Source organism: Suricata suricatta, chromosome 14 (genome assembly GCF_006229205.1).
Source record: "Suricata suricatta isolate VVHF042 chromosome 14, meerkat_22Aug2017_6uvM2_HiC, whole genome shotgun sequence".
NCBI lineage: Eukaryota > Metazoa > Chordata > Mammalia > Carnivora > Herpestidae > Suricata > Suricata suricatta.
In genome coordinates this window covers 23,462,785-23,485,159 of record NC_043713.1, presented here as the reverse complement: position 1 = coordinate 23,485,159, position 22,375 = coordinate 23,462,785, and the positions used below count along the sequence as shown (strand labels likewise).

General features: G+C 43.8%; 1 protein-coding gene across 1 annotated transcript in view; it reads right to left on the bottom strand.

Annotated features, from left to right (window-relative positions):
- Window positions 1–10,841: 10,841 nt before the first annotated feature.
- The window catches only part of CFAP53 (cilia and flagella associated protein 53), a 41,065-nt gene continuing 29,531 nt past the window's right edge, over window positions 10,842–22,375 (bottom strand). Inside the window, exons 6-8 of the mRNA XM_029921282.1 lie at window positions 16,145–16,361; window positions 14,024–14,126; window positions 10,842–11,236 (exon numbers count right to left, since the gene is read on the bottom strand). Coding sequence (XP_029777142.1) covers window positions 10,993–11,236; window positions 14,024–14,126; window positions 16,145–16,361 — 564 coding nt within the window. The 3' untranslated portion in view covers window positions 10,842–10,992. The remainder of the gene's footprint in view (window positions 11,237–14,023; window positions 14,127–16,144; window positions 16,362–22,375) is intronic.

Here is a 22,375-nt window from a genome sequence, read left to right as displayed (position 1 = left end):
CTGAGGGGGACCTGAATGGGAAGGGACACAGTGCTGGAAATGTTCTAAGCATGCTCTGGTGGGGTTACATAGGAGCAAACATGAAAACATTCACCACACTTTGCACTTTGCACAATTTACTGTATGGAGGCTGTACCTCAATTACAAAAAGAGAAAAATCCCTGCCCAGCGACCAAGGCTGCGGTGAGGACACACTTCCACACCAAATACATATGAATTGTTATTGTTAAGTAATACAAATGCAGAGGACAGATGTTAGAGCTTCGAGAAAGAAAGCCATACTGTTCTAAACCAGCACTAACGTGACTAGGAATAGAAACGAGTACCTCTGGGCTGTTATGTAATTTCACTGGAAGGATATGATATGTATCATGGCCTATGAGATTTCTGACACTGAGTGATAGTATGTGGCATTTGTTGAGTGCTAATCTTGTATATCATCTCATTTAATTTCCTAACAGTCACAGCAGGGTTGTCCCCGCTGCCCTCAATTGTTGGACCTCTCACATGACCCTGGATGTCAGTAGAGCACCCAGGCCCCGAGTCTGAAAGCTACTAAGGCCCAGCAGGCACCCTGTTGCCCATTACCCAGTGGTCCACCTTCTTCTTCCTGCCGTGAATGGTCCACGTGATTATGTCTGGTAGTGTTAACCAAACACTCAAGACTGCACCCTCAGTGGGAGGAAGGTCGGGTGGTCTGCTCATGAAGCATGCCCGAGGTGGGGCATGCAGTTACTGAAATTCTCTCAGCAATTTCTGTTGAGATTTGGCAGAGTTTACGAGATTTTTCCTTTCTCTTATTCAAAACATGGGACAGATTCCCCAACCAAGTAGAGTCCACGTCTGTCACCTCCCTCCAACGGACTCACCTCCAAATATCCTCTTCCCTCTCAAGGTCATCTACAGTCCACACGACCTGTAAGTCCAGCCCAAGTGCCACTTTTTCCCAAAAATCTTCCTTGACAGCCTTAGCCGTAATAAACCTCTCCCTTTCCCAGGAACACAGAGCAGCCGTGGTGTGGCCCCGAAGCCTGACTTGGATGATACCACCGTCCACCCCGTCTCCAAAAGCCCCTCCTCCAAGTGCTCCAAAGAAACACAGAACCTTGACAAAAACTGTGTGCTGCTATTCAAATGCTCCTTCGAGACATGCTCTCTAGGCCTGTCTTCCAACCTGGTGCCTCCCTTGGGCCAAGCTGCATGGAAATTTTGGAGCCTTTAAAAGAAGGAGGCTACACAGTAAGTCTGTTCTACACACTTGATTATATTTGACACGGCACTACCAGATGTTGCCTTGTATTGCTCCCACTTATTTCTTTCCCCAGGTCTTGATCGCAGACAAGGCTAAACTCAAGGGAAGAAACGGTATCAGCCTTATATTGTTGTGTCCACAGGGTCTCCCGGGGGGCTTGACACAGCCAAGAGACCACTAATTACTAGACTTTGAGTTCTCTGCTGAAAACATACTACTATATTTTGTACATTCAGCAAATTAACTTTATCGTATTATTTATAGTAGTATTGCCGATAGTCATAAAGAATAATCGTTGGCGCTCTTATAATTGCATTTTTTATCGATTTCTCCAGTTGTTAAAGGCAATTTATAAAAAGCCAATTGGACTTTAAACTGTACCACTTGCTATTTTCCAAGGTAATACTCTACTTTTTCATTACATCTTTAAAAACTGTACTCAGCACATTTTGTAGGCTGATGAAATAAACTTCTCATCTGTAGCGTGTATATCAATAAACACGTTTCACTCCAATCACACATCTCCCTAGTGTGGGATGAAATTATTTCTCATTCTGTTAGAAAAGCAATTGCAGTTTATTTACATCCCAGATAATTAGTGTTTGCCGTGGTCTTCCTGGGGTTGACAGCTCTGGGGTTGGTATTAACCCCTTAGGCGCCACAGGGCCACAATCCTTTATCTGAAAACCCTGGGGCCAGATATGTTTTGGAACTCTCAATTTTTCGGATTTTAGACAGGTGGTACAATGCCTAAGCCATAGGTTTTATAGTACTCTCAGCGAGCGCTGGGGCAGTCATCCAAAACATCCGTAGTCCTATAGTAAAACCTAGGGAGATCACTTCAGGTCTTTCTCACTTGTTTAGGTCAGGTTTGGCTACTAAATGAGAGTTAGCGTCTGAGCTTCCGGTTTCCATGTTTTTGGATGGAGCCGCTGTGGATGAGCGCTGGTGGGCGGGTCTGCCCTCGGCCAGGTCCACGAGCAGGCCGCCGGGTGTGTGAGAGGCTCTGGGTCCCAGCAGCACCGCGCGTCGCTCATTCATTCGGGCATCGCGATTCAAGTCAGCAAACGTTTGTGGAGGGGTGTGTACGTGCCAGGCCTGTCCCAGGCCCTGTGGGAGATCTTTAAGGGGAAGAAGACAGGGCTCTGGATTAGTCTGCCTGGGAAGTCAGAACCAAGTGCCACACGTTGTGAAGCTTCACCAACAGACACTGATTTTCTCATTGTATCTGGAGACTGAAGTTTGAGATCAAGGTACCAACAGGCTGCTCGTTTCTGGGAAGGCCCCCCTTTCCAGCTGTAAGATGGTCACTTCTTCACTGCCTCTTCTCTGTGCAGGCAGAGAGGAAGCAATAGCTGGTGTCCCCTCTGCTTAAAAAGACACCAGCCTTGTCTGACGAGGGCCCCACACTTATGACCTCTTTAAATCTAATTGCCTCACCGAGGCCCCGTCTCTAAATAGTCACACTGGGGGTTAGGGCTTTAGCGTATGAATTTGATTGAGGGGGACACGAGTCGTTTCCTAGCAGGCTCTTTCCCTCAGAGAGCTCCAAGTCTAGTGGTGGACACAGGCCGGATGACAGCTACACTGCCATCTGTGATGAAAAGAGAAACAAAAGGCTGGGCTGAGCAGGGAGCAGGGCCCCTTCAGGGGGGAGGGCATGGGGGGTATGGAATAGACAGGCGTCTGAGCTGGGCTCTTGGCCAAGGGCAGGCTGCCATCCCACAGGGCAGGACACCCTGAAGCAACACTGAGTAAAGGCACAGCATGCGGGAAAGGTGTGTGTCTGCTTAGGGATGGGTGACAGCTGTGTTCTTGGTGCTCAGAGTTAGAGGTGCCTTCTGTGTATTGGCCCCTGGGTTGTTTGTTTCTGCACTGAAGGCAGAAATCTGTTAGTTCAAAAGCCCTCCTGTGCCATACTCACATCCAATTATTTTAAAAGTGGACCAGGGGCACCTGGGTGGCTCAGTTGGTTAAGCTTCCGACTTTGGCTCAGGTCATGATCTCACAGTTCAGGAGTTGGAGCCGTGAATCAGGCTCTGTACTGACAGCTCAGAGCCTGGAGCCTGCTTCATAGTCTGTGTCTCCCTCTCTCCTGCCCCTTCCCTGCTCGTGCTGTCTTTCTCTCTCAAAAAAAAATTTTTTTTAAATAGCCCAGACACACACATTTTTAGCCAGCTAGAGACTGCCTGCTCTACATTCCCCATGACACCCCACCCAACTGCTGTTACTCAGATAGGGCCTTGCAGTAGTCAAGCCCCATGTTGCCAGAGCCCCCTTGTAGTTCTCTGACCCAGAGACTTCCCACTGTGCTGGGCAACATCACCTGGACATGTGAGCCCCCCCCCCTTCCCCATCACCCTTGACCCTGGGATTTCCCTTGTCCTCTATCCTTTCTCCCTACTATCTGGGTCTCTTGCCGTAAGGGAATAGCCTCTCCAGCAACCCTAAGCATCCCCGCCCCCACCCTGCCGAAGTTTGTGTTTGCTACTGCCATCTCGTGGTTGTGGTTCTATCTTCTTTCCTTCACTGGCAGCAAATCCACCAACCCCTGCAGAGAGGCAGAGGGGAGTCTGCCCTCAAAGGGGGGGGACCCTTCCTCAGTGACCAGAAGACCACGGAGGGGCAAAATCCCTTTCGTGTCAACCCCGCACTCTCCATATCAATCTGGCTAACCTGTTTCTGGCTCCGGGCAGTCACTCACCTGAAAGCCCTGGAATTGGTGTCTGCATCTGGAGGCACAGCAAAACCAGATGTGCGCCATCGCCACCAGCCTTGGTGTGTGTGATCAAGATGTGAGTCTGAAAATTCTAGCTCCCCTACTGGGGAGAGAGAGTGCAAACGTGTTGCATTGCTTTCAGGAGCCCCTGACCTGCTCTAGGCCAAAGTCTGTGGCTGCTGGGAGTTACAGATGTTTCCTGTCCAGATCGGAGAGCCGTCGAACGGCCAAGTCTTCCTACCTCGGATGGCATCTCCCCCGCCCAGCTGCCTGCCTGCTTCAGGTCTTGTGTGGCCTCTTCGAAGGCAGGGTTCTCTGCCTCCTGACTGTCCGCTCTGGCACTGCAGGTGCTCTCTGGGGCTGGTCTCTCTCAGCCTGGCCTTATCCCATTTCGGTCCTGTGAGGCCCTCCTAGGTCTGGGTGCTAAAGAATCAGAAAAAAGACTCCCTGGTCATCCTTTCATGCTGGCCCCTGATCCTTCCTTTCTCTCCCCAAAACAAATGAGGAAATATTCTCTGAGGATGTGTTCTGGACAAAGTCTTGTGCTGAAAGCTTAGGATCTTCTGGGATGTCTAAGACTTGGCACCTGTTCAGGTATCTCACTGCCTAGAGAGAACACACACATACACACACACATGGAAAATATGCACACACACAAAAGTATAGTTCCAGTTGTGTGCTGCAGGCCAGACCAGAAGTCTTCATAGCTTCTCTGGCCTTGAGGTGCCCCATATCACTGCTTCCCTCTGCCCCCCAGATTCCAGCGGTGGTTCTATCTGGGGCACCAGGGGACACCTCAGGCGCATACCCCACGTGACTCTGGTTTATCACCCAGGGCCTTCCCACAGCCTCCAGAGCCCCGCAACTACTACAGGGTACCCCTCAACAAAAGAGGGCAAGAGTGGGGTGATAAGTGCCCCGGCATCCACCTTGGGCAGTACATACCTGTGAGGTGTTCTCCACGGATCCTCAGAAGGCCCCCAGGTGGAGTGAGACCCAGTCCCTGCAGTGGTTAAGCTTCCTCTAGCACATTCTTGTCCTGCCTCCTCCTTGCTACTCCGCCCGTCCTGAACTTCTGCTTCTGGGACCACCTACCAAATAACCCAGCTGCAGCCAAGTCCTCATAGTGTGAGACTCTCTGTCATCCATAAAGTGAAGGATTTGGACTAGACACTCCTTCATGTCCCTTCCAGGCCTAGCAGCACCTTGCTTTTTAGACAAGAAAAGTGCATCCCAGACAGTTCTACCCAAAGTCATACAGCAGATTAATGGCCCATGGGGCAAGAACCCAACATGAAACTGTCTCGTTATGTCAGCTTTCCCAGAACCTTATCTATAAAGCCATTTCAAATAAAAGTCCCACATCACAATGCTTGGAAGCACTAAGTTAATAATGCTCAGCCTCTATCCAAAACACATGTCTTAGAACATTATAGAAATGAGTTTATACTTGGAGCAATTTTTGGCTCCTAGAGGCCTCATCCAGCCAACAACTTCTCGGGAGGCATAACCTGAATCACATCTTTTTATTTTGATCTTTTCCTGTTATTTCAGGGACTTCCCAAATAGGAAGCTATTCTTTTTATTAAATGAAATTTTCATCTATATTCTGAGAGACTGTTTGCCCAGTTTATATAAGGTAATCAAAGTATCAGAAGGATGCTTTATAGAAAGAAAAATATTCATACCAATGTGTAATTTATGGAATGTGTATGCATAAGTGTATTTGATGGATTTGCACCAAAATGCTGTTAGCAAACATAAAGGTGTGGATAGAAGCTGAAAAGTGATGGAAATGGAGTGAAAATAGCCTCATGCTATATATTGCCTAGACAGCTAGGCTTGAAGGGCATATTGGTTGATTGAGAGTGCCTTGATAAATTGGATTTTGGTAACAAATCATGATGTTATATGAAAAAAGTGCTAAACCAAGAGATAGGAGGTTTTGGGGTGTTTCTGCTTTATCATTTCCAAAATAAACTAAAATATTTGTGATAGATGTTTATGCTCTAAAAGCCTAATTCATCAACTTTGGCCTGTTTGTGGGAAGCAGTGAATCAAAGAGACTAAAAGCATAGACCTGTATCCAGACAGAGTTTGAATGCCAACACCACCACCTACTAACTGGGGTGTTTCCCAATACCAACAACCAACTCTGTGACTCTCCAAGACACCAAAGTTCAACAATTCAAATCAGCTCAGACACTAATTATCTGCAGTTAGTGCAGGCCCCACAGATTAAAGGTCAGTCCCATAGGACTGCCTTTGCCCCATTTCCGAGGCCAGTCACAAGTCCTGGGACACCTATACCTCTGACTAACTGGCTATAAGTTGGGAATTCCTAATTCCCTCTTCTCAGTTCCAATAATTGGCTAGAACAGGTCACAGAATTCAGGAACAGTCTTTATGTGCATTTGCAGATTTGTTATAAAGGATTTAGCTCAGGAACAGCCAGAGTAGCCGGGCAGGGCAAAGCATGGGGAAGGCACAGGGTCCATGCCTTCTCGGGGTGAGCCTCCGCGCCCCCCAACCCCAGCCCAATCCTCCTGTGTTCCTCAACTGGAGTTCTCCGAACATCAAACATTGTTATTCAAGGGTTCACACACAGCTCAATCTCTGGTGTTTCCCCTTTCTAGCTTCTTATTGCTTGTTTATAACAAGCAGGTAGGGCCTGCCAAGGACAAGACAATATGCTCACATTTTTTCAGTTGTGACTGGACGGTGGGCACTCAGCTGTGGACTGCATTAAATGAAGTATAATGTGCTGATTAAAGGAAGTGATGGTCCCGCTGTATTGGGCTCTGCAGACCTTTTCTGGACTGATTTTATCTAGTTCTGAACATCCTGTTTTAATATAAATCTGGAAAAATGACCAGTGACCGCTAGAGGGCAAGCTGATGATGAAGGGTCTGCAGTACGTGCACCAATGAGAGATGTTTACCTGGAGAACAGCGGCGAGAGACACGATAGGGGCCTCCAGATGCCAGATCCAGTTTGTAAAGATCCAGAAACCAGCACCATGACCAAGGAAGGTTGATCGCTTTTAAACTCTTAATGGAAGCCCAGCACACATACAGAAAACTGCACAAATCTTAAATGTACAGCTTGGGGGACTTGCTCAGTGTGAACACACTGAATAAGCACCACCCAAAAATCAAGAAACAGAACATTAATGCCCTGAAGTCCAGCCACTCTCCCCAAAAGGGTAATCACCTGATTTCTAATACCACAACTTAGTTCTGCCCGCTTTGAGCCCTTCATAAGTGGAACCTCACAGCACATATTAGACTTACTTGCTCATCATTAGGTCTGTGATGCCCAGCAGTGCTGTTGCATGCAGTGAAGTCCATTCATTGTCATTGTGTATAGTTTTCCATTCTACTCTGGATGGGCATTTGAGCTACTTCTAACTTGAGCTATTATTAATAGTGCTGCTATGAACAATCTTTTCTTTTTTTAAAGTTTATTTATTTTGGGAGAGAGAGCCGGGGAGGGGCAGAGAGAGAAAGAGAGAGAGAATCCCAAGAAGGCTCTGTGCTGTCAGTGCAGAGCCTGATGCAGAAACCATAACCTGAATAATAACCTGAATCAAAATCAAGATACTCAACCGACTAAGTCACCCAGGTGCCCCTAGAATTTATATTCTTTTTTTTTTTAATGTTTATTTATTTTTCAGAGAGAGAGAGAGAGACAGAGCATGAGCAGGGGAAGGGACAGAAAGAGAGAGAGAGACACAGAATCCAAGGCAGGCTACAGGCTCTGAACTGTCAGCACACGAGCCCAACACAGGGCTCAAACTCACAAACTGAGTTCATGACCTGAGCCAAAGTCGGATGCTTAACAACTGAGCCACCCAGGCACCCCCTTAAAACTTATATTCTTAACATCAGTGTATGAGAGTCCCAGTTGCTCCATATTCTCTCCAATACTTGTCTGCCTATCTTTGTCATTTTACCCATTTCGCTGAGTGTATAGATTCACAGTGGTTTCAATTCCACTTCCATGATGGGTAATAACATTGAGCACCTCCCTGTTTATTGTCCATTTTCTTATTCTCTTTGTGAAGTGTCAATACAAGTCTTTTGTCCATTTTTTCTACTGAGTTACCTTTTTCTTACTGTTTATATATTCTAGAAATGAGTCTTTGGTTGGATATATGTTTTGCAAACACTGCCTTGAGGAGATAGATTTCAGTCTGATATAAAGAGCCTCTCTATTAATGGAAGAGTGCAAAGAGAGCAAGGTGGCCACAAATGAGAGACTGAGGAGGGAACCCCTGCACGGGAGGGGGGGTGTCTGATACTAATACCCACATGTGCGTAACACTCTATAGTTAATCGAACTACATACGCATTCTCGACTCCATTTGAACCTTTATACAACCTGGCTAGATAGCACTGATGTCTGTTCATTTTTTAATTCCTGTGTTATTTTTAAGGCTGGCTTCCTAGGGGGTGGCCCTGGGTCATTCTAGCTCAGTGTTCAGTGAGTGATTAAGCTTGTACGGCTTCTACCTGTGCTGACGGATCTGGTAAGGGTTCAGGAACACACTCAAAGCTTAGGCCATTTGCAGATCTGCCCCAGCTTTTACCTTCTGTATGTGCAAGGCCTTACATCTGGCCAAGGGTCTACTAGGACTAGTAGTAGTACTAGTAGGAGAAGGACTACTAGGACCTACTCATGTCTTTCATGAGCAAGCATGTAGCTTCATGCCTACACAGCCTTCCAGCCTCCCGAGAATATACGGAAGCCCATCCAAACATCAAAGTCAGTATGGCTGACATGTTCCCCAAATACTCCTGTGAATTTCTGGCTCCTCTGTCTACTGCTCGTCCCAATCAGTATTACAACCTCAGGTTAGCTGTGATGTGGGCCTTCCCTGACTGCCACTAATATCACTATTATTTTGGGGCACCTGGGTGGCTCAGTCCATTGAGCATCCAATTCCTCATTTCAGCTCAGGTCATGATCCCAGGGTCATGGGATTGAGACCCATATCAGGCTCTGCACTGACAGCATGAAGCCTGCTTAAGATTCTCTCTCTGTCTCTCTCTCTCTGTCTCTCTCTCTCTCTCTGCCTCTCTCTCTCTCTCTGCCTCTCTCCCCCTCTCACACTCTGTCTCCCTAAAAAAATTTTTTTTAATGTTTTATTTATTTTTGATACTGAGAGAGACAGAGCATGAGAGGGGAAGGGGCAGAGAGAGAAGGAGACACAGAACTGGAAGCAAGCTCCAGGCTCTGAGCTAGCTGTCAGCACAGAGCCTGACGCGGGGCTCGAACCCATGAATGTGAGATCTGACCTGAGCCGAAGTCGGAGGCTTAACCGACTGAGCCACCCAGGCGCCCCTAAAAAAATTTTTTTAATCACTATTATTTTGACCATGCCCCAAGCGTGGATTTTTCCAAATCCTGCTCCCAGTCGTGTGAGCTACAGCTGGCAGTGAGGCTGGTCCTCACAAGCCGCCTGGCCCTGGTGCAGAGATTGCTCTACGTGGCTGTGGGGTATGGCAGCGGCTCGAGGCCAAAATGCCATGGGTGCCCACCATTCCCTCCAAGGCTCAGTAGGTTTGCTTGAATAAATGCTTCTCAATCTGTTGTATGCCTTTGGTCAATTTCCAGCCCTGAAATGACTGTTTTTGACAATGGTTTCCATTTTATCATTGCCATTTGGGGAGAGGATTTCCAGAGCTCCTTACTCGGCCATTCCAAATCTTCCTTCCACTCCCTCTGAAGGAGACTCTCTGGAGGGCCCTATAATACTTTGCCTGCAAGAGGGCATAAGTACTCTACTGGTCACACAGCGGAGCCATGGTTCAGGGTGGAAGGAGGCTACACTGGGGCAGAAATACGGGGGAGGGGATCACTAGGGGCCACCGTGGAGGCTGGCTACCATGTTGGGTTACTGTGATCACTCCTTAACTGAGTCTGTTCCTCTCTGTTTTGCCCAAAGTCTGTTCTCAACACAGCAGCCAGCAACCCTCTTATATCCTATGTACTTTTCTGCTCAAAACCCTATAACAGCTTTTTTAACCAAGTAAAAAAGGCAGTCTTTACCATAGCTCCAAGAACTTACATCATCTAGCACTCTAGCTAGATGTAGAGTGTAGACTTCCACTCTAGCACAGATGTTGGGTCTCAAATGCACTAAGCAGGATGTGAGGGCGATCTGGCTGCGACATCTGTCACCCCATTGATCGCCAGGGTTGATTCGGCTGATCTGGCTGGCTAGGCGGGTGTCCCCTTCCTCCCTCACCGCTCCACGTGCGTCCCTCCCGAAGCTGCACGCTCGGTCGAAGAGGACGACCATCCCCGATAGAGGAGGGCCGTTCTTCGGTCAAGGGTATACGAGTAGCTGCGCTCCCCTGCTAGAACCTCCAAACAAGCTCAAATGCACTAAGCAGATTTCTGCCCCAGGGCCCTTCCACTGGCTCTTTCCTCTGCCTGGGATGTTTTCCCTCAGATAACCGTATGGCTGGTTCATTCACGTATCAACTGCTCAAACTGATCTTTGAGCACTCTTGCCATTTCCTGCTTTATAACACCTAACACCCCACCTCGTTTCTTCCACCAGGATGTAAGCTCCAAAAAAGCAAGGGGTTTGTGCTGTTCTTGCTAAAGTCTCGGATCCAGAATGGTGCCTGGCACGTGGAAGGTAAATATCTGTAATAATATCTAAATAAGTGGGTGAATGAAAGTGGCCCTGAGGCCCAGCTCCGCCCTGTTAATATGGTGAGTTATGTATGTGAGACGAAAGAGAAAGGAGGCAAGAGGAAATGGGGGAAAGAAAGTGTAGCTATTAATAAATGAACAAGAAGCAGAGGGGTGGGGATGAGTCAGGAAAGTGTGTGATATGAAATAGATCATTCAGACTTCTAAGTCTATAAAGCCTTAAAAAAGGCACGAAGTTTATTTGAAGGAGTAACATTATGTGGAATTATGCAGATTCAGAGAAATAAAAGAAAGTTTATCTGTGAGTTGAAATACTGTGCTTAAACACATTAAGAGACTGAGCAAAAATATATTAACACTTATGAGACTGTGGTGGCAGCAGATCCGGGCAGGCCCTCTGCATGGGATGGACGTTCCGGGGCAGCACGGGGTGGACGGACAGGATCTCCGAGACCTTGTCCAAGAACATCTTGTTTGCTGCTACCCCTGCTTCAAACTCTCTGCGCTCCTCTTCTTTCTCTGCTTCCCGGGCCTTCTGCTGGTATGACATCTGCATCTGAAGTTGCCTCCTGTACTCCTGGGCCAAATGGGAGCGTCTGAGGTATTAGAAACGTCAAATTACAGAATTAACGAAGGTAAGCATTTGGGTTCATTTACGGCATTACAATTAAAATGGAATTTTTGAAGTCAAATTAAAATTCCAATTAAAATCAGGGTGAGAGGGGAAGAAAACAGATGGAAAATTCAATAAATGTGTTTATTACACAATAATAATTAAGCTAAACCTAGAACAAACACTGATTTGGCCCACTCAGAATATTTCCTGCTATCTGGAGTAAGTCCTTGGCCTCTCTCCATCCCTTCTTCCACTCTTCCCCAAGGAAGAGTGACTTTTCTTTTTTAATGTTTATTTATTTATTTTTGAGAGAGAGAGAGAGACAGAGACAGAGAGAGAAGAAAGAACCCCAAGCAGGCTCTATGCCGTCAGCACGGAACCCAATGCTGGGACTCCATCTGACAAACTGAGATCATGACTTGAGCCGAAATCAAGAGTTGGATGTTTAATTGATTGAGGCACCCAGGCACCCCAAGAAGTGACTTTTCTAATGGTAACACTGGAACCGGCTAGCCTGCCTGTTTTCTACCCTGCTCTCTGTCAAAGGGCCACACTCCTGCACCGGTCCTGCCTGTTTTCTACCCTGCTCTCTGTCAAAGGGCCACGCTCCTGCACTGGTCCAGCACTACTGGTGTCTGCTGGGTAAAGGTGTCTCATTCTGTTCAGTATTAGCTAGACAACTTCCTCCATATACAAGCCACATTTCAAACATACAAACTACATTTTAAATTTTATAGGGTGAATGTAAAAATGACCATTTAATAATTTTTAAGTGTAATGGTTCAGCAGTGTTAAGTACATTCACATTGTTGTGCGAATCAGATCTCTGGGATGTTTTCCTCATGCAAATCTGAAACTCCACACCCATTAAACAATAGCTCTTCCTTCCCCCCTCCCCCCACCAGCCTCTGGCAACCACCGTTCTATTTGCTGTGTCTATGAATTTGGATACTCTAAATATCTCTTATAAATATCTGCAAAATCATAGTATTTGTCTTTTTGTGACTGGCTTATTTCACTTAGCATGGTGTCTTTAGGGTTCTCAACCATGCTGTGGCAGCTGATGGGATTTTCTTCCTTTTTAAGGCTAAATAATATTCCATTGTATGTATGTATCACATCTGGTTTATCCTTTCATCTGGTAATGGATCTTAGGGTTATTCCCACCTCCTGGCTACTGTGAACAGTGGTGCTATATAAACATGGCTGCGCCAGGAGCTCTGCAAGGTCCTGCTTTCAATTATTTCTGATATATGCCCACAAGTGAGACTGCTGGACAAAAAGGTAGTTCTGTTTTTAATTTCTTGAGGAAATTTCATACTGTTTTCTGTAGTGGTCATGCCATTTTACAATCTAGAAGCCACATTTTTCATTATCAGCTTTTATCAGAAATAAAGCTTTTAACATAAAATAAAGACTCATATGCCTCTGTGGCAGATTCCATTTTCCAAAGATGGCCACAGTAATATCTCCCCTCCATATGCTGACCTGCAATGTGAACCTCTAGTCCCCTTACCAAGAGGTGGGGCTTATGTCTCCGTCCCCTTGAATCTGGATTGGCCCGGTGACTAGAGTTCAGCATAAGCTGCCTGGTGTATGAGAAGGTATCGGAGGAGATCAGGGCAGTTGAGCCTTCAGATGAATGCAGCCCTGGCCAACATCTGACTTGAACCAGGTGAGGAACCCTACGCAAGACCCACCCAGCTGAACCTTGTCAACCAGAGAATCATGAGAGATAATCATAACTCACTTTAAGCCACAAACTTTGGAATATTTTGTTATTCACCAATAGGTAGCTGTGATACCTTCCACACAGACTTGTTTTTCTTCTCTCTCAGTTGATTCAGAAGTTGGGCAGGGAAGAATGCTATTTGTCAAGTCTCTCTCATACCTCCAACCATAAACTTTTTAAAAATGACAAGACCTCAGAGCAGAGGTAGTAGCAGGGAGTCAGTAAGATAGGCCAGATACTAAAGCGAGTGGCCGCAAACTAACAATAGGCTCAGTTACATAAACCATGGTCTTTCTAGAATGAAAAGAGTTTATTTCTATGCATCAAGTGAGTGTATAAATCAGGGAGGGGCCCAAGGGACAGGAAGGGTGACCAGCAATTAGAAGAGCCAAGTCTTCCTTCATCACACTGGTCACCTGAGTTGGGTATGTTGGTCATCAGTGAGAAGGGATTGCAATGGCCCAGGAAATGCTGCAGCAGGCCTCGGCCTGTTTCCTCCACCAGAGCCTGATTGTGGTGACCGGAGGGATACTTAGCAGAGGAGGCCACTGGTATTTCCCAAAGCACCTAGAACATTTGTTTTCCCACCTGTGAAGCTGCAAAAATTCTCCTGAGGACATTTTGAATGAACTCCTGTCCCCATAAGCCATTTCTGCTAATCTGGCTAATCAAGCCACACTGTGTTTGTTTCATGGGGGAGAAGAGTCTTCTTGTTATTTCCTTAGGATTTAATGTCGGGGCCTATTTTTTAAAAAATTGTTTCTATGTATTTCATTTTTTAAGATGTTTGTCCAGTTTAATACCTAATGTCTATAATCACAATATACGCAATAGCAATAATATTTAATTTTACCAAGATGGTTGGTGCTTATTTTTATATGAAATTTTGTAAAGTGACTTGAGCTTTTAAGACATGTAATACTGATGTTAAAAAATGTCAATAATGCATGAATAATGGCACATTGTCCTCTTTCCATATTAAAAATATGCCCTTTTTTAAGGCAGTAAGCAATAATAAAGAAAACAATATCATACCTTGCAAAATTCTCCTTTTCTTCACGGTTAAGCTCTTTAAGACCTTCATTTATACGTTCGTTTTCCATAGCACGCTCTTCCTGTTCTTTTGCCTTTCGTTGTACTGAGAAAGACAAAAGCAATTTTTGCTAAACGACTTTCTTCAGACAAGACTTGCTGCCATCCCTCCCAGCATCAATGCTATCCTGTCGTTAGAGCCTCCAATCACTGACTGCACCTTAGGTCAATAGGTAGAAGCCGTTCTCTCCATTACAGGAAGAAGAGGGCTTAGGTTTGAATGTGCTGTGATCTACACAGATTTTTTTTCTTAATCATTTTTCATTGCAAATCTATGATCAGTCTTTTAAAACCAGGTTACCGCTGTCGGAACACTTCTGAGCCTTTTCTTCTTGAGGACAAACAGTTCTATTGTCATTTATGTTAATAAGAGTCTTTATGACAAAATAAATATTGGAAAAAGCCTTAGTATATAATATATAAAGTTTTGTAAATTAAATTTTAAAAATATAAGCATCCAGTAGGGGAAAAAACAATGAAGGAAACATTCACGAAAGAATAAATATAATTGGGAAATACACATCTGAAATGTATGTGTCTTTGGTCCCAAAATCCATTTACAGGAACTTATCTTAAATAATCATATATGAGCCAAAAAGAACTACGTACAGAGATGGTAACCTGCAATGCTAAAATAGTAGTAAAAAGATTCAGGAAGGTCCATTAGTTGTGTTTAGGTAAAATGAATTATGGTCCATTTTTATAATGGATTTCTAGGCAGCATTACAATTTTTATAATTGAAGAAATATGACCTGGAAAAATGTTTATAGGTGGAAAAAGCTGGCTCTAAAACAATATATTCAACATGATCCTAATTTGTGAGGGGGAAATTGTATACATAGTAAAAATACTGCATGGAGGGTCACCAGGGTGGCTCAGTCAGTTAAGTGTCCAACTTCGGCTCAGGTCATAATCTCACAGTCCATGGGTTGAAGCCCTGCATTGGGCTCTGTGCTGACAGCTCAGAGCTTGGAATCTGCTTCAGATTCTGTGTCTCTCTCTCTTCTGCCCCTCCCCTGCTTGCTCTCTGTCTCTGTCTCTCAAAATAAAGACATACATTTTTTTTTTTAAATATGGGAAGGAAATACCAAAGTTGTGAATAGTAGCTACTACTAGGTGGTAGAATTATGGTTGGTTTTGTTTATTTGTTTAAAATGACCCCAAATACTTAAATTTTCCACGTTGCCTCAATAGCTTTTAAAACATTTATCATGGGTAAATACAGAAATCTTTTTAGCTTATAAGCATTCTCCTAATTTTCTTACAATTCCACCCAACATGGGCTTAATAATTTTCAATGGCTGTTATAATTCTTGGAGTAAAGAGTCAATTAGTGGAACCAAGATGAGCTTTCTCCTGCAAAGACAACTAGTGTGGAGTCTAATGGCTCCCCAATGGTGAACGTGTCCATCTACTGCCTCTCCGGTTCATTGGGCTGGACATGGAATGATGAAACCTGGAGGGGGCAGTTCACCCTCTCAACAGATATTTCCTTTTGTGACCAAGCACTGTTTGGAGCTGAGGGCATACAAAGGCATGCTAAGACAGAGACTGAGCAAGCCACAGGGAGAGCCCCAGAAAGAGGATTTATTATGAATAAGGGGACATATTTGAGGAATGAGACATTTGAGCTGGCCTTGAAGGATCTCCAGCATTTCTCAAGCAAGGAAGCTTTACTACCCAAGTAAAGGTACGCAGGTATGAAGGTACAGAGACACATGCAGAAAGAAAAGAGGGACAGAGAAGAGGGAGGAGGGCTATGCATGCGTGCTGTGCCCTACCGCCTCATTCTCCTTTGTAATCACTCAGGCACACAGACCATTCTACAGACAGACTGTTCCTTTAACCTTGAAACACCTCCTACATGACGACATGACTCAGAATCTGCTAGGATATAAAAGTCTCCATGTACTAAATTAAATAAGTTCTCCAAGGCAGGGGTCGTGCCTTAATTCTTTTTATATCCCTCATATCATTTTACATAGAATACCTACTTAATAAATATTTTGGTTGCTATTTAAGTTGAATTAAGGCCCAACTAAAATATTAATACATTTCCTTACATTTTTCTTGAACTTGAAGTTTTCTTGTACACATGACCTCATTCACAAGTTGTCTCCTTGCCTCCTTTTCAAGTCTCAGCTCCTTGTCCTTCTCAGCCAATTTCTTTTCCTTCTGTGCCTCTAATATTCTGTCCAATTCTTTCTCCTGAGCTCTTTCCTCCTCACGCCGCTGCGCCACATACTGACGATATATCTCCTGTTCTCTTGCCATGTCTTCCTATCCAACAGAGAGATAACCTCACATTGTTAAACATGTACGTGCAATATGGTACAGAGGATTAAGTTTCAAAGCTACAATTCCAATCCTTTAGAACTACATGCTGACACATTTACAGATGAAATATTATGTCCGGTTCATTTTGAAATATCCAGGGATGGTGGTAGGGAATGGGCGGGGGCACAGATGAAATATAGAATGGCTGGTAGGTGGTGGTTATTGAAGCTAAGTAAAAGGACACATGAGAGTGTTACTGTACTATTCTTTGTACCTGTGCTTTATAATACATTTTTAAATAAGTTACCTCAAACACATTCCCAAAGTATTTTGCAAAGCAGTTCTCAGATAATATTCAATTATACAGCTTTTCATTTAGGTAGGTTACGAAACTGTAACCTGATGAACAAAGAAAGCCATTACTACTACGGTGGCACCGTCTCTGACAAGAACCTGAGTCACTTGATGCTTCGTGACAGACATTCTCAGTCTGAGCCATACTTTGGAATCAGCTGGGAGCTTTAAAAAGTACCAATGACTGAATCTCAGCCTGAGAGATTCCTGTCTCGTGAACAGCTGTTAAAATTCCCAAGTGATTTTAATGTGCAGCTAAAGCTGTGAACTGGGTTTTATAATGCTGACATTTTTAGTCGGCTTCTCTGTAGTTCATGGTATTATATTTGTGCTGTTCCATCCAGTGTCTGGTCTGATCTCTTTTGAGAATATCATAGATCTGAGGGAGGACTACCAAGGTCTGACTGTACCCTCAGAATGACTTGCATTCATAGTCTCCTACTTGGGAATAAATTTAACAAAAGAAGTACAAAACTTATACTCTGAAAACTAAGAAATGAAAATAATAAGTGGAAAGACATCCTACATTCACGGATCAGAAGGCAATATTGTTAAAATGGCAATTGTCTACATTTGGTCTACAGATTCAAAATAATCCCTATCAAAATTCCAAATAGCTTCGATGCAGAAATCAACAAGCTGGTTCTAAATTCATATGGAAATGCAAGAGAGCCAGAAAAGCCAAAACAATCTGAAAAAGGACAAAGTTGGAGGATTCACATTTCCTGATCTCTAACTTACCACAAAAGCTACAGTGAGAAAGACAAATAGATGTAGAGGCTAAAGTCTGGGATTGTGATGCCTTCTGTTTTGGTTTTCTTCTTTAATATTACTTTGGCTATTCGGGGTCCTTTGTGGCTCCATACAAATTTTAGGATTATTTATTCTAGCTTTGAGGAGAATGCTGATGCAATTCTCATTCGAATTGCATTGAATGTGTAGATTGCTTTGGGTAGTATTAACATTTTAACAATATTTATTCTTCCAATCCATGAGCATGGAATGTTTTTCCATTTCTTTGTATCTTTTTCAATGCCCTTTATAAGTTTTCTATAATTCTCATCATATATATCTTTTACATCTTTGGTTAGGTTTATTCCTAGGTATTTTATGGGTTTTGGTGCAATTATGAATGGGATCAATTTCTTGATTTCTCTTTCTGCTGTCCCTACAACAAAGCTGCAATCATCAAGATAGTATGGTATTGGCACAAAAACAGACATATAGACCAATGGAATAGAATAGAGAACCCAGAACTGGACCCACAAATGTACAGCCAATTAATCTTTGACAAAGCAGGAAAGAGTATCCAATGGAAAAAAGACAGTGCTCATCCCCACAAGTGTTCTCTTCCATACCCATCACCCATTTTCCCCTCTCCCCCACCCCCATCAACCTTCAGTTTGTTCTCAGTATTTAAGAGTCTCTTATGGTTTGCCTCCCTCCCTCTCCTTAACTATTTTTCCCCTTCCCCACCCGCATGATCCTCTGTTAAGTTTCTCCTGTTCCACATATAAGTGAAAACATATGGTATCATCTGTATCCCTTTAACAGATGGTGCAGGGAGAACTGGACAGCAACATGCAAAAGAATGAAACTAGACCACTTTCTTACACCATACACAAAAATAAACTCAAAATGGATAAAGGACCTGAACGTGAGACAGGAAACCATCAAAACTCTCGAGAAGAAAGCAGGAACCAACCTCCTCAACCTCAGTCACAGCAATTTCCTACTCAACACATCCCCAAAGGCAAGGGAATTAAGAGCAAAAATGAACTATTGGGACCTCATCAAGATAAAAAGCTTCTGCACTGCAAAGGAAACAATCAAGAAAACTAATAGGCAACTGACAGAATGGGAAAAGATAGTTGCAAATGACATACCAGATAAAGGGCTAGTATCTAAAATATACAAGGAACTCACCAAACTCCACACCCAAAAAACAAGCAATCCAGTGAAGAAATGGGCAAAAGACATGAACAGACACTTCTCCAAAGAGGATATCCAGATGGCCAACAGACACATGAAATCATGCTCAGCATCACTCATTATCAGGGAAATACAAATCAAAACCACACTGAGATACCACCTCACACCAGTCAGAGTGGCTAAAATGAACAAATCAAGAGACTATAGATGCTGGTGAGGGTGTGGAGAGACAGGCACCCTCCTACACTGTTGGTGGGAATGTAAACTGGTACAGCTGCTCTGGAAAACAGTGTGGAGGTTCCTCAAAAAAATTATCAGTAGAACTCCCCTATGACCCAACAATAGCACTGCTAGAAATTTACCCAAGGGATACAGAAGTGCTGATGCATAGGGGCACATGTACCCCAATGTCCAGAGCAGCACTTTCAACAATAGCCAAATCATGGAAAGAGCCTAAATGTCCATCAACTGATGAATGGATCAAGAAGATGTGGTTTATCTATATGATGGAATACTATAAGGCAATGAAAAAGAATGAAATCTGGCCATTGGTAGCAATGTGGATGGAACTCAAGGGTGTTATGCTAAGTGAAATAAGTCAGGCAGAGAAAGACAAATACCATATATTTTCACTTATATGTGGAACAGGAGAAACTTAATAGAAAACCATGCGGGTGGGGAAGAGGAAAAATAGTTAAGGAGAGGGAGGGAGGCAAACCATAAGAGACTCTTAAATACTGAGAACAAACTGAAGGTTGATGGGGGTGGGGGAGAGGGGAAAATGGGTGATGGGTATAGAAGAGAACACTTGTGGGGATGAGCACTGGGTGTTATATGGAAACCAATTTGGTAATAAACTGTAAAAAATTTTTTTTAAATAAGATAAAATAAAAATAAACATTAAAAAGAAAAAAAGACAAATAGATGTGTGATAATGGCATAAGGATAGACACATAGATTAACGGAATAGACTTGAGAGTTCAGAGATAAACCCTCACATTCACTGTCAATTGATTTTGATAAGTGTACCAAGACAGTTCAATAGGGGAAGAATAGTCTCTTCAACAAATGGTGCTATAACGATTGGAGATCTACATGTGAAAGAATGAAATTGGACCTCTACCTCACACCATATACAAAATTTAACTCAAAATGGATTAAAGGCCTAAATGTGAGAGATAAACCTATACAACTCTAAGAAGAAAACATAGGGCCACCATCTTCTTGACCTTGGGGTAGGAACAGATTTTAGGTAGGACACCAAAAGCATAATGAAACAAAACAAAATATAGATTAATTGGACTTCAAGGGATACCACCAAGAAAGTAAAATGATGTGGCGCCTGGGTGGCTCAGTTGGTTAAGCGTCCAGCTTTGGCTCAGGTCATGATCTCATGGTTTGTGGGTTTGAGCCCCACATAGGGCTCTGTGCTGACAGCTAGCTCAGACCCTGGAGCCTGCTTTAGATCCTGTGTCTCCCTCTCTCTCTGACCCTCCCCTGCTCACACTGTCTCTCTGTCTCTCAAAAATAAATAAAAAACATTTAAAAAATTTTAAAAAAGTGAAATGACAACCCACTAAATACATAAATAATTAATTAAATAAAATTTCTTGAAATTTCAAGTGGATTCAAATAGATTTCTCCAGAAAGGTATACAAATGGTCAATAAGCACAGACAATGAGGCTGAACATCATTAGTCATTAGAGAAATGCAACTCAAAGCCACAATAACAGATCACTTCAGACACACCAGGATGGTTAAAATAAAAAAGACAGACAATAACAAATGTTAATAAGCATGTGGAGAATTCAAAACCTTACACTGCTAGTGAGAATGCAAAATGGTAAAGCCACTTTGGAAAACAATTTGGCAAGTACTCAAAAACTTAAACATAAAGTTACCCTAGAACTCATTAACTCCACTCCTAGGTATATACCCAAGAGAAGAAAAAAAAAAAAAACCTATTCCAAACAAAAATTTACACAAGAATACTCACAGTAGGATTATTCATAATAGCCAAAAACTGCAAACAAATCAAATATCCATAGACCAACAAATGGATAAGCAAAATGTGGTATTCCATACAATGGAGTATTATTCAGCCACATAAAAGGATGAAGTTCTGATACATGTTACAGCATGGATAAAGCCTGAAACATTATGCTAAATGAAAGATGCCAGGAGGAGCCAAGATGGCGGAGAGGAAGGGAGCTCTGTAAACTCCATCTGCACCATTTATCGAACTGAGAAGGATATTACGCTCATCTGCGAGAGCAGAAGGAGAAAATACGAACTCCAGAAAGAATAGAACCTCAAGGATACCTGAGTGAGTGGGGGCGAACGGGGGAGATCTGAAAACGGGCCAGCCCGGGACGGGCAGGGGAGGTAAGATCCCCAGCCCAACGTGGCGCAAGCGCGCTGCGCCCGAGAGACAAAGGGAAGAGACAGAACACGCTCATAGAACTATCTTGGGGAAGAGGTATAGAACGCTTGGCTGCGCTTGGAGACAGAAACCCACTCCATAGATAAATGCTGGGTAGCCGGAATCCCAAACCTGGGTGGCGCAAGAGAAGGAACAGTTTCCAGTCCTAAGCCATCTCGGCGGGGAATCAGAGGCGTCTGTGGCTATGAGAAGCGGCTGCCAGCTTCCCAGCGGGAAGCGGCCGGAGCGACTGCGCCAGGCGCGAGCAATTCAAACTTGTTTTTGGGAACGGTACCACGGACCACATTTCCACAGCGCACCTCGCCCCCTGCACGGACTGCGCGAATCCTGGGTGCCCACAGGGGAAAAAATAGGGCGCATACCTACGCAACCCCCAACAAAGAGTCGGTGGTGGGTGGAGGCCTGGGCGCAGGCTTCGACTGTAGGAGCTCCCAGCTCATTTTCAGCAGCGCACAGCGTCTTGAGCAACAGCTAGCAGAAACTAACAGAGACTCGGTTTTTTGTTTTTTGGTTTTTTTCCTTTCCCCCATTGCAATCACGATCCTGGCTGGGGATGGGGACTCTGCAATTGAGTCTGTGAAGGTGCACACTTCACCTCCTGCTGCTCATTTCTCCTCAGGCAGGGGCCTAGCCCCTGAGAACAGACTCCAAGACCTACCACATCAAACCAAGCCTATCCACCAGGGGGAGCTGCTGCTTTTTTTTTTTTCCGTTTTTGTTTTTCTGTTTTGTTTTGTTTTTTGTTTTGTTGGGTTTTTTTGGTTGTTTGTTTTTTTAATATATAAAATAAATTTTTTTCTTCACTAGTTTTGTACTTATTTCTTTGTCATTATTATTTTTTTCCTTTTTCTTTACTCAATTCCTTTAAATTTCACTCCTTATATTCCTTTCTCCTTTCTCCCTTATTTTTTCACCTTCTTGCAACCCAGATATATTCTCCTGTATCTCATCCTTACCTCTCCCCTAAACTGGTCATACACTTTTAAACGGTCTACTGTCCTTTGTTGTCTCCGACCCCCTTTTATATATATATTTTTGTCTTTTCATCTTTCTCTTTTCTTTTATTTTCTCTTCTTCTCTTCTTTTCATCTCTTTCCCTCCCATTTTCTTTCTTTTCTTTCCCCCCTGTAATGTGTTTCTTTGTTTGATTTGTCTGTGTGTATGTGTGCTTCTGTTCCCTCGGTGTTTGTCAGTCTGTTTTCCTTCATAGGACTACACCAAGAAACAAGCCAAAGTGTGCAAGAAGGCGAGTCCCAAATATTGCAGAGTAGGGAAATAAAATACTCA